This window comes from Echinops telfairi, unplaced genomic scaffold (assembly GCF_000313985.2).
Source record: "Echinops telfairi isolate 266 unplaced genomic scaffold, ASM31398v2 ScPeMD7_7469;HRSCAF=8507_0, whole genome shotgun sequence".
NCBI lineage: Eukaryota > Metazoa > Chordata > Mammalia > Afrosoricida > Tenrecidae > Echinops > Echinops telfairi.
Genome location: NW_022111372.1, coordinates 58710221 through 58723276, shown reverse-complemented (window position 1 = coordinate 58723276; position 13056 = coordinate 58710221). Strand labels below are relative to the sequence as shown.

Below are 13056 nucleotides of genomic sequence, written 5' to 3'. Positions count from 1 at the left end.
GCATTTGGTGTTTGAGTCTCTCTGCAGCAGGGGAGGGGGGTGACTGAGGGAGTGTAATCGATGGACCCATGATCCTCTTCCTTCTCCTAGGGTCTTCCTGAGAGCTATCAACAAGTTCGCAGAGATCATGAACCAGAAGTTTCTGGAAAACACCAACTTTGAGTTCCAGGTGAGTGCCGGGCCCCAGGGATGAGTGCTCCCCCACAGCTCACCCAGGTGCCTCAGGGTCTCCGGATTGCAGGCATGGCTGTGGGTGGGAGAGGGGAGGGCTGGAAGCCCTGGCCAGTCGCTAACTGAGCAGCCAAGGAGCCCTGCTGATGACCGTGGGCTAGCTAGCACTCATCTGCCAGCCCCACACCTGGTGTCTTCGAACCCACCAGGCCCTTCCAGGGATAAGGATGAAGCAACCTGCTTCTGTAGAGATGATAGCCTTGGAAGCCCATGGGACAGGTCTGCTCTGTGCCATAGTGTCCGTGAGTCACTGTCAGTGTGCCTGCCACGGGTGACTTTTGGTTCAGCTGGGCAGCACAGGCAAATGTGACCTCTGGATGGATCTTTTGCTAAAGAGGAAAATGGGTATTCATGAATTGTCAGAGCAGGTGCTACCTTTTAAAAATGCATCACATCTTCTAACGTTTGTGGCACTGGAGCTGAGAAAGTCCACCACTCTTGGACACTGAAGAACGTTTTACAATAAAGTCTTCCAGCGCTGCTGCTGTGGGGCTCCATCACACGTGCCCACATCATGTGGAGTGCTCAGCCAGAGGGGACTCCCCACCTCCACCTCAGTTACCATCAAATCAATAACCAGTTCATGGCAAGCCCACGTGTGTCATGGTAGAACCGTGCCCCCCAGGACTTTCAACGGCTAGTTTTTCAGAAGTGGATCCTTCCTGGGCCTTACTCAGGAAGGTATTTCTAGGGAGACATGAACTTCTAATCTTGCAATTAGCAGCCCATGCGGTTACCCAATGGCACTATCTAATCACCTGCACTCCTCTGTGTGATGAAGGAGCTTATAAACATGCCCCTGGGGTATACAGAGGGACACATCTGGACCTAGTCCAAAATGAAGAAGAGCTGACTCCCCAAACCTGGGAGCTGGGAGTGAGATAGCACCCCAAGGGCACTTCCAGGCGGATCCTAGGTACCCAGGGTCTCAGGAGGGTGGACATGCAGGAGTCCAAGTCTCAGCCCAGTGATCAAAGGCCCTGGTGCTGCCTGCCTCCTTGTCCGAGTTGCTAGTTTCTACCTGGGGTTTAGACGATGGCCAGGCCTCAGGTGACTCCTCTGTAAATTGCTGACCTCACCTGCCCTTTCTACTCCATAGCGGCCTTTTCAGAACGGGGATATGGCAAGGAGTTTTCTGCGGCAGTTCATGTGCAAGGTCTCATCGGTCTCCATTCAAAGAGACCGTCTTCCTCAAAGAGGCCTCCTTACTCCTCTCGGCATCCCCCCCCCTTGTCAAAGCCACCATGAAGCCCATTGAACCTGCTGGAGTCTCTTTATAAGGAGACCTGTGGGCCAGTGGGTTACGCATTGACCTGCCACTCAATAGAGTAGTGGTCGGAACCTAAAAACTGCTTCCACAGAAGGAAAACAAGGCTGTTTGCGTCCATGGAGACACCATGGAGCTCTTCTGCTCTGTCCTGTAGGGTTGCCCCTCAGTAGGCTTAGGTCTTTGCATAGCGTTAAACGCTGTTTGAAACCACCTTCCTTACTGGTCCACACGGATGCTTTCTCCAGTAGGGTATAAACATGGTGAGTGCAAACGTGTGTGCTGGCAGGGACCCCAGGCGCTGTGCCTGGCACATGGTAGGTCTCCTGGGGGAGCTGCTGTCTGGGCTAAGGCCTGAGACCCACCCTGTCGGAGAGGACCAGTCTTCAGGCATTGGGTGACCGGAAAGGATGAATGCTATCTTTGAGTCAGATCCTCTCACACTGCCTTGCGTGCACATTGAGCATCTGTATGGTAACCATGGTGAAGATGGAAGGAGTAAGTGCTGTGTACTGGCTGTGTACTGCTGGCCTCGTTGCCAGTTCTCACGAGAGCACTTTATGGGTATCATTGCCCTCACTCTTTACAACTGCCTTACAAGTTGATTGCAGGTACTGCTGCTGTTAGGATTACTAGAAGTCCTTGGTGCAAGTGACCAATGCCCCTGAAAGTCTGCATCCACGCAGAAGCACCTGGGGAGAAAGTCCTGGCTCTTTGCTTCGGAGAAAGCCAGGCGTTAACCACTCTCTGGGGCACAGTTCTACCTGACACACCAGGGGAGCGCTGTGAGTGGAAATCGCATCAACAGAGACTGAGTTTTCGTTTTTTGTTTCTTGTTTTCTATCACTACCACAATTCTCATCTCTGTATTTAGAATGCAGGCGCTTAGACTCAGACTCACACAGCCTGCCAGTCCAGTCATGACTAGTACCCCAGGTGGCTGATGTCAAAGCCTGGTGGCTAGTTAAGACCACACGCTATTGCCCTGGGCTGAGCTGCAGGGCGGGCTCTGGGTTCGAGTTTTTCCCAAATTCTAAATCCTTGGCACATGGGGATGGGGGTCAAACAAAACCAGGCCTGGCACGGGGATGTTCAGTTAGAGGAACTGTCTGATTCTTTTCCTGGCGTGGCCCAGATACCTACAGGCTCCGGCGACAGGCACGTCCAGGGAGGATAATAAGGCCATTGCATTCTGGAAGGTCGTCTTAGAACAGCACTCCTAGCGGCCAGCAGCAAGGCGGTGTGGGGGCCGTAAGACGGCAGGCTGGTTTGTTCATGTCTGTGTGGGGGCGTCCACAATTACAGCCCAGGACCTGCTTTTCCCTCCACGGTCTTTGGGGGGCACTTGGCAAGCAAAAGTCACCTCCAGCCCCTTCACGCCATTCTCGTCAGCTTCAGCCTGTTTTCCTGGAAGAAACCCCACCCGCAGCGGAAAGCTGTCCCTGGGAAACAGGCGTTTCGTGCCTCATGGGATCTTACGCTGCCCAGATCTGTGACCTCCGGAGGACAACTTTACTGCCTTATGCCGCGGCCTGCCTACTATGAAATTAGGGATCCTAATTTAACTAGCCGCCCTCCCTCCTTGCATTGTGGAACAAGCGAATGAATGCAGGATGGAGACCAAGCACATCAAGTAATGCCAGGATCTCAATAGCCTTTCAGTACGTTTGAGCTCTGACGGGAGTAATCATAACTGCCATTGTTGTTGTTATCGCCATCAGGCCCCTGTATGTACCAGGGCTGGGGACTTCCACATCCGCCTCGGGAAAACAGGTCACTTAGGAGGTATTTTTCCTTCACCCCCACCCCCCCACCCCCACCACAGCATTGCCTGGGGCTATCACGCCCACAAGGTTCTGTAAGCCGGGAAAGTGGCCAGGGCGACAAAATAAAACCAGTCTATTTTTTTCTAACGAGGCTTCCACAGATATTTATTTAAAAGCACCCGAGTCCAGGATCATTTGTCAATCTTCTTGGTGCTCTCCTACCTTCCCCTCGCCCTGTGTGCCAGCGGATTTGTTCTCCGTGCCCTGCCTGGAACACGACCCGCTTGCTTCTTACGGCCTCATTAAGTATGCATTTAATATCAGCAGCAAGAGTATCCATCACCGGGCGCCACTGGCCTTGGCAGCTGCTGTCCAGAGGAGGGGTGGCAGCCGCGCGATGAACCCCTCCGATCATTTCTGGAACGGTGGCTTTGTGATTCGGAGGGCTCTGTGAGAGCCATTGTGTAGTATGAAAACGGGAATTACTAACATGGTGTTTTCGGCCTTGGGGTTGGAGTGATTTGCATTCCTGTGTCCCGTGCAGGATGCTGCGCTTTGGTGCTTGGCTGCCATTTGTGTGGTCAGAGAGGGAGAGAGGATTTGCTACACAGGTTGGCAAGGATTTGTGGTGACTAGTCATTCTTACAGGCCCAGGCGATGAGGACATGCTTTGGGGACTTTAGAAGCAAAGGAGAGAACACTGCCCTTGACCTCAGGGTCTCAGAGGTGCGATGTTCTCGTGCGTGTGTTGTGGGTTATAGAGCCCATTCCAACTCTTACAAAATAAAAAGTGTTGCCCTCAAGTCAGTCTCTGTAGGACAGAATAGAACTGCCCCATTAGTTTCCCGGGGTTGTAATCTTTACAGAAGGAGCCCTAGTGGGCTGCTAGCTGCCGGGTCAGCTGTTCAAAACCACCAGTCCCTCAGCAGGAGAAAGATGAGGCTGTCTACTCCCGTGAAGAGTTACAGTCTCAGAAACCCACAGGGGCAGCTCCCCTGTGCCCAGAGGTTCCCTTTGCATCAGAAACGACTTGCTGGCATTGAGTGTGGTTTGGGTTTTATGATCCTCACTTTCCAACGACGACACTGAGGGTCATGGAGACAGATAACTTGCCCAGGACAGAGGAGCTGGTGATTGGATCTGGAACCTTTGAAGACAACCGGATAAGTGTACCAGAAAATAGACAACAACCATAAACACACAACAAATCCTGCACAGACTCTGGGACTTAGCAATTCCAACTCTAGGAATATAGACGACAAATACAGTCTCTCATGCATAAAGATGGATAAACAAAAATGTTGATTACAGAACTGTTGGTAGAGGGAGAAAAAAAAAAAGCTGGCGTCAAGCTAAATAGGGAATTGGTTAAAATTAAAGTGTGTACCATGCAGTAATAAAAGAGAATCGAGCATATGCTAATGGGGAGTCTGTATATGCTAATAAAGAAACATTTGCAAGATATGTTGGTGAGAGAAACTAGCGAGTACAGTGGAGGAATTTTTAAAAAGCAGTCTATACATACATTGGTTTATGCATAAAAATTTTTCTAGAATGATATCCAAGAAATTGTTAACAGTATTATCCTCTAGGGAATTAGATTAGGGCTGAAGGTAGGATGTAAAATAACTTCTTTAATGATAGAATCTTTTTAACTATTTAATTTTTTAAACTTGTATTTTGTTTTCATAAGTTATTTGAAAGAAAATTAAAAACAAGTAAATCCTCATTATGCCCTCTCACAGGGTCACACTGGTTGGTCATTTAACTTTACTGGACCTCTCTGTTGGCAAATGTGAAATAAGGAAGCTGGATCAAATGACCCCTAAATCCATTCCAGTTCTAACTAGTGTGCTATGATTTCAAAATAGGAGGTCCCTAACCAGAAACCACCCAACAGTTCCCCAGGAAAAGAGGCCTGTGTACCTGTAGGTGTGTTTAATGTTTTTTAAATTGTGGTAAATATATGTTACAAATCATTGGCCATTTTAACATTCTTCACACATACAAAGCAGTGCTATTATTGTTGCTGAGTACCGTAAGGCCAGTCGTGACCCCGTGTGGCAGGGTGGATCTGCCCCACAGCACTCCCTGGGGCTCACCTGGACAGAGCAGCTTACCAGGCCTCTCCCCGCTGGAGCTGTGGGGAGGATTCTAACCACTGGCCTTTAGGTTAGGATTCTAACCACTGGCCTTTAGGTTAGAAGCCTAGCACTTAACAGTTGCATCTTGAATGCTTAGTGATGTTGTTCAACCATCATCATGACCCATTTCCAAATTTCCTCATCACCTTTAACAGAAGCTCCATGGCCCCTAAGTAGCGGGCCCCTTTTTCCCCTCTCCCTCCCTTCCGACTTTCCAAATCCCAAACCCAAACCCAACTCACTGCCCAGGAGTTCACTGGACTCACAGCAACACCGTAGAGCAGGGTAGAGCTGCCTCTGTGGGTCCCCAAGGCTGTGAATCTCTAAGGGAGCAGGGAGCTTCAGTTCTCTCCCATGGAACCATGGTGTAGTTCTACCAATGACCTTGAAGGTAGCAGCCCAGCAAGTTTAACCCACCATACCACCAGGGCTTCACCTTCCCCCTAGGAACCACTAATAACCTTTGGTTGCTATACACTCTCCTGTCTAGGTGTTTCATAAGGATTTGGCCCAAACCCCATGGCTTCCTTTAGCAAGCTGAGCTAGGCACTTAGGACTGAAGAAACAACCTGGAACTTTTGGAAACAGCAGCTGGAGAATGCCTCTAGCGGTACATCAAACACTACTATCTGGAGCCCAGCTATATCCCAGCCATGATACTGAGTGTGGCATTAGGAACTCATATGAATGGAAAGTAGGGTCCTTGCCTTTGTAGGAATGATGCTTGGAAAAGATGGGGCATATGGTTACTCTACAACCAGTAGAGTCCCCATCGTTGCTGTTTATTGAGTGTGCCAAGTCTTGTGGTAGATGCCACACTGTGGTGCTTGGATTATTTCATCCAGCACTGAATACTGCTCATTACAGCAAGTGCCACTCCTTTCTCCATTTTATAGTTGAGGAAAAAGTGGCTCAGAAAATCAAGTAACTAGTCAAAAATGACCGAGCTCTCAAGTGGTACACCCGACAGTCAAGCCCCGCTCTGTAAGACCCCACAGCTTGGGCTCGAACCACTGGACTGCACCATCAAGGGGCAGTGAATGGAGAGCAAGGCCAGTCGTGGACCGAACTCTGTGGCTGCACACAGCTCTACTGAAAGCGGGAAGGAATGGAGAAGACCCGGCGGAGCCTGGAGTCTGGGAAGGTCGTATGAACAAACTGAGTAGGGAACTAACTGAACCTTGATGAAAGAATAGGAAGTAAGATGCTTCAGGTGTGAGCATCACTGTCAGTAAAGGCCACGAGACCAACACATTCATGTAGCGTCTGAGCAGACTGAGCCACAGAGTGAAGCAGTGGTGAAAGGAGAAAACACTGGTGTCTAAGGCGGTTGTATGAGGTCTTAAGAGACAAGCAACTGTATTTGGTCCTGATCATGTGGTCACAAGACTCAGCAAGGGTTTGAGGCAGGGGCATCCCACGTATCCAGGAGTGTCTAGTTGTGACCACTAGATAGCAGAGCTTGCCCTGCTATCTGAAAGTCTCCCCGCTGTGGCCCCAGGCATAGAAATGGGAGGGACTTGAGAAAACGTCAGTGAGGGACATGGGTGTGCCATTTCTGATCCACTCATATGAGGCACAGTAATGGCCCCAGAGACCACACAGACTGGAAGGGGGTCAAGGAAAAGTCCAAGGGACCTGAAAGTCTTCATTCTCACAAGGACACATACATGAATGTCCCCAACCATCTTGCTCATAATAGCCCACACATGAAAGCAAGCACGATGTCCGACCACTGCTAAGGGGATAAAGAAAAGATGACACATCTGAACAATGGGGTCTGAAGCGGTGACAGATGCTACGCTGTAGGTGGACCTTGAAAAGAATACATGAATTAAGTCAACGAACGAGGCACAATAGGCTCACACATTATACGAGTCCCTAAACAAGGGACCTTCAAAAAGTTCGTGAAAAAAATTGGTAATCACAGATGATGGGATTTTTCCATAACCTTTTTGAAGCTCCTCTGTATGTGAGCTGCTCAGATAGGCCGAGAGGACAGATAGAGAGAGGAGTGAGGTGTTGTTGCTCACGGGGTCAGGGATTTTGGTGGGGAGGGGAGACTTGAGGAAATGTTCCAGAATTAAATAATGATCGCTGGCTTAGCTTTATGAGTATTCTAAGAATGGGTGAGTTTAATGATATATGAACTATATCTCAACTAAAAGCAAACACAGTCAGGACTTGGGGGTGACATGGAGAGCTCTCTGTGAAAGGACAGTCAGGCAGGCTACAGACTGGTAAGAGGTGCAATTACACTGCAGGTTCTCAAATGTGTGGCATGTCTGGAATTATTATCAGTCGCCTTAGGAATTCACCTTACTTTATCCAGTACCTGTCTCCCTTAATGCTCTAATTTGTCTGATGCAACCCCCTACAAGAAAATGTCCACCTTAAAAACCATCCTTTCTATGGAGTGTGACCATGGTCTCTACCCCACAGAGCATTGTGGCGTCACACCGGGCCTTGAATGAAAGAAGGCTCTGGGCACGAACACACATGTCAGCATCAGGCAGCTGAGGTCCCCCGATGTCTCCGAGGTCCAGGAGAGTAATGCGACTGTGATGCCCGCAGAGAGGTGCCTGGAATGGACAGCAGATCCGAGTGTGGACTTAGAGGGATGAGGGAGACCAAAGGCCTGCAGTTCAACTCAGAGGGTTATGAAAAGATTTATGAGAGCTATGAGGAAGACCATTGTGGTCACTGTGTGGAAGGTGACTGACTGTACAGGTTTATAAAGCAGAGGTGACCTCACTGTCCCCAGGAAGGGGGTGGGTCCCCTGGAACTTGGGGGATAAAGTTTCAAGTGGAGAAAAGCATGTTGTCTCAGCAGATCATAAGCTGCATGAGGACAGGCATTTTTGTCTGTGCAGCCACCGTTTGACCCCCACGCGGGACAATACCTGGCACGTAGAAGCTGTTCGAGGAATACACAGTAAATGCATCCTCAGATAGAGACCAACACTGGTGTGTTGGAAAGCTGGAACTTCAATGAAAAGTTCTGAGTCTACATTCCTGCTTGGCTGTAGCTACAAGCTGAGTGGATGTCCACAAAAGATTGAATTCCTCAGAGGCTCAGTCTCCTTATCTGTGACATGGGAGTGATATGAGCATTCTAAGTTTGCTAGGTAAAAGGAAGCAGGGTGCGGGAACTGCCTGCCCTGTGGTCGCAATGGGATGCTCGCTTTACTTTTCTCTGAATGTGGAACCTCAGACCCACTGGGCAGTAGCACTCTGGGTAGCACGGATAACTGATGGATACCGTGATCCTCTGCATCCTCCAGGGACATCTCCAAGTTTAGAGTAAAGGTAGTGGAAGGTTTGTCCTGGGAAGTCTCGCCTTCCCTTGTTCTGATAAGGCTGAGACTCTTGAACACCCAAGGAGCCAAGCTTTATTGTTTGCATTGCTGCCAAACACACACACGTGCGCACGAAACCCACTGCCATTAAATAGATCGCAACTCACAATGACCCTATATAGGTTTTCTAAAATGATGAATCTTTATAAGAGCAGGCAGTCTCATCATTCTTCCAAAGGGCAGCTGGTAGGTTTGAACCACCACCCTTTTGGTTAGCAGTCCGACACCTAATCCACAGCACCAAATAAACCCCTCAAATAATACAAAGAGTTGCAGCAATAAGACTAACGTGTATTTTTGACTTCTCCACATATGTCGGCCATCGAGTAAACTCTGACTCGTTGAGACCCGATATTGAGTTTCCACGACTGTTCATCTTAATGGAGCCAATAGTCTCATCTTTGCCCCTCAGAGTAGCAGGTGGGTTTGAACTGCCAACCTTATGATATGCAGTACAATGCTCCCCGGTCTTACTGTAACCATCTTGAGTGGCATTGAGACATTTAGAGTTTTGAAGCTGGGTTCACTGAACTCAGAAAACCCCTGGGTTGGAGCTGTGTCTCTCTGGCTCTGTAGCTCATGTCGCCATCCCTGCCCTGGTGGCTAATATTATTGGGCACTCACTATGTGCCAGTCCTTGAGCTGAGCCCCTTCCTGCCTCATGTCACATCATAAGTACACGGTGCGTTCTGATGAAAACCCACTGCCACCTAATGAATCCCAAATCCTAGCCATCTTGGGAGGGTTTCTGAGGCTGCACATCTTTATGGTAACAGACAGAGCAGAAAGGATGATGGCTTCGAACCATTGACCTTGTGATTAGCAGCCCAACAGCATTTCTAGAGCCAGTCTGATCACTTCCTCACACTGAGCACCAATGGGCCATGTAAATAATGTAAACTAACAAGGAGTCCCATAGGAACTGAAGCCGTTAGGGGGTAATGCACACAGCTACTAACCAAAAGGCTGGAGGTTCCCGTGCACCTAGAGGTACCTCAGAGGAGAGGCCTGGCTGTCTGCTGCTGAAAACTGTACGGAGCCCCGTTCTGCTGTGACCCATGGGGAGTCACCATGAGGCAGAGTCTAGTCAACAGCAGTTGCTTTTTCCTTATAAATGAGGCCAAACATGTGCACCAGACATAGGCGGTCTTGTGAAAATTCAGTCCCGCCCCCACCCCCACCCCCACCCCCCCCCCCCCACCCCCCCCCCCCCCCCACCCACCACACACACACCTACTCCCAGAGGTTCCGATTTAATAGGTCAAGGCTTAGGCCAGAGAGTGTGCATGTTCTACTAAGTCCCCAGGTAACTTGTAGCTTCAGGGCAACGTACTTGGAAGCTATTCACAAAGGGACAGGAGCAGGCAAAGGTCTCAAAGACAGAAGGGACAGGTCCTAGGTTTGTCCTCAGAGCTTTCGGCTGAACTGGGGATGAGTTCCAGGATTCGGGAAAACTGGCATGTCCCTTGAACTACCCTGTCCCTCATCACCCTCTAATTCTGAGGCAGAGGAGCCAGCTTGGGTGGGTTATTTGTCTCTCCAAACACAAAAGCAAAGCAAAACCAAACGGCAGCCCTGACATCTTCCACCGCCACCTCCCCAGCGGATCCCACGGCCAGAGAGGGGACATGGCTGGCACTTGGAGAAATCCCTTCCATCCACCTCGCTTTGGCCTGAATGGTAATTTCAGAGTCAGTGCCAGGGAGGAAATTGCTGTGCACACAATTAAACTGGTTCTGCCTCTGTCTTCTGCCATCTTCATAAATTATTCACATTACCCAGCATTTCATCTGCTTTCCCACTTCAGACCCACTCCACGGCTGTTTTCTCCTCTTCCATTTACAGCTGTGGAACAACTATTTTCATCTGGCGGTAGCTTTCATCACCCAGGATTCTCTGCAGCTGGAGCAGTTCTCTCACGCCAAGCACTGCAAGATCCTGGATAAGTAGGTTGCATTTCTGGATTTGCTAAATAGGGGTAGGGGTGGGGGGGTATGGGCGGGGGTGGGGGGCCCATGGGATCGTCTGAGAGGGTGCCTGAGGCCCGTGTGTTTGTTCTTCCAAGGTACGGAGACATGAGACGACTAATTGGCTTCTCCATCCGCGATATGTGGTACAAGCTTGGTGAGTTGGCACAGGCATCCAGACAGACACATCTGCACACGCCAAACTCCTTCTTGCAGACCATCTGCCAGGGGGCCACAGGGGATTCAGCGGTGGGAGTTCGGAATAACAGTTGATCCGTCTGCACACCCTTGGTTCTTAATAAGAGCGTGGTTGTACACAGGAGGAGAGGGGTGCCACCCCCCAGACAGCTGTGGATCTGCCTCTGCTTGAGGCCCCTGAGGGGGTCAGAAGACAAGTTGAAATTAATAAGCCGGTGTTTGGGGGCTCACATCCTCACCTATCACCCGTGGGCTTGCTGCTGGGGGGGGGGGGCAGCGGCTGTTCTGCTTTCTAATATATACGTGGTGGTGCCCTGGTGGCGTCATGGTTACACATTGGGCTGCTCACTGTCCAAGTCTGAAGTTCGAAACCACGAGCTGCTCTGAGGGAGAAAGACCAGTCTTTCTCCTCCTGTAGAGAGTCATAGTTTTAGATACGCACAGGGGGCAATTCTACCCTGTCCCCTCGGCTCTCCATGAGTTGGCATTGACTCAATGGCAGTGAGTTTGCCTGGTTTGGTGGTCCGCAGGAGACCCACTCACCTCCTGGGGAGAAGAGCTTACGTGGAAGAAGAGGGCTGGTAGCCCCATAACCTATCTTTGCTCAGTGTTCCAGAGTGCATTAGTGATGCCTGAGCAGATAGGGAAGGGAGGGATGAACTTGAAAAAATCTCTTGAGGATTTGAGTCAGGCCTCAGCTACAAGGGAGGATTTCATATAATACATAATCGTCATATAACCTCCTGCAACATGGAAAAGGTTCCTTGGTTTCATTGATAAGGGAACTCAGAGAGGCAAGCACCTTTCTTGAGGTGACACACCTACAACATCCCAGGCCACAATTTGATTCCACAAGGTAGAGGTCAGATACCTTGTACAAGGCCTAAATCCAATACCATAAATCCTTGCTGAAAGCATGCTTGGATGAGTCGTAATGGGGATCACTGGTGTTGGTGCCGTACAGTCTGCTCTGACTCATGCCGATGATGTTTGGTACCACTAAGTCGGTTCTGATGCTCAGCCCGGATCCTGTGCTCCACAGAAGGAAACAGTGCCCAGTCCGGCACCATCCTCACAATGGTTCCTGTGCTTGAGTCCATTGTTGCAGCCACAAGGTCAGTCCATCTCACGGAGGGCCTTCTCGCTCCCTGACCCTCCACTTGACCAAGCATGAGGCCCTTCTCCAGAAACTGGTCTCTCCTGACAGCATGCCCAAAGTATGTGAGACAAAGACTTGTGGCCTTCCCTCTAAGGAGCATTCTGGCTGAACTTCATCCAAGATGGATGAGTTTGTCCTTTGAGCAGTCCTTGCAACTTTCAGTATTCTTCTGCCCTGACTCATAGTGGCCCCTATGCACAGACGTAACCCTGCCCCACCCTGAGCCCGTGATAGCAGACAGGGGTCAACCCATCTCTTTGTTCATGTTTCCCACTTTTCACTGACCCCGACTTTCCCAAGCACGGCACCCTTCCCCAGGGACTGCTCCTTACGCGAACATGCCCAATGCATGCAAGAGGAAGTCTTGCCATTCTCCAGGGAGTGCTCTGTCTGAACTTCCTCGAGCACAGCTTTTTGTTGTTGTTCTCTTTCTGGTGGAGCCTTGGTATGTGTAATAGCCTTGGCCAACACCACAATTCCAGTGCCCGGGCTGCCCTCAGCCTTCCTTAGTCAGCAGTAGTAGTGAGCCTTGTGCTTTCTCCTTGCTGCTGCGCTGCGGCTTGTTCTGGGCCCTCTCCCCTGGGGACCCTTGCAGGGACCCTGCCCATCTCTGGGAGTCAAACTCTGCAATCCCTCTAGATTTTGTTGCTTCTTGTTTACTAGCAAACTTTTTGTTTGTTTGTTTGTTTGGGGGGGTAGGTTTATAGAAAAACTGTGAAGAATGGACCGAGTTTTCATAGACCTTCTCTCCTAAGACAAGACATGGTTTTCTTATTATAAACACCCTGCCTTGGTGTGGCTCACGCCTTACAAGAGATGAGCCAACACTGATATCTTACAATTAACGAGAGTCTCTAGTTTACCTTGGAGTTTGCTCTTTGTGTTGTGCGCATGCATAAGCCCAGGTGCCCGCTACGATAGCCTCCCATAGAAAAGATTCACTTCCCCCAACATGCTCAGTGCTC

At 49.9% G+C, this 13056-nt stretch overlaps 1 protein-coding gene across 1 annotated transcript in view; it reads left to right on the top strand.

Annotated features, from left to right (window-relative positions):
- The window catches only part of DOCK2 (dedicator of cytokinesis 2), a 526484-nt gene that overhangs the window by 434977 nt on the left and 78451 nt on the right, over positions 1–13056 (top strand). The window contains exons 30-32 of the mRNA XM_004696777.2: positions 91–169; positions 10613–10713; positions 10833–10891. Coding sequence (XP_004696834.2) covers positions 91–169; positions 10613–10713; positions 10833–10891 — 239 coding nt within the window. The remainder of the gene's footprint in view (positions 1–90; positions 170–10612; positions 10714–10832; positions 10892–13056) is intronic.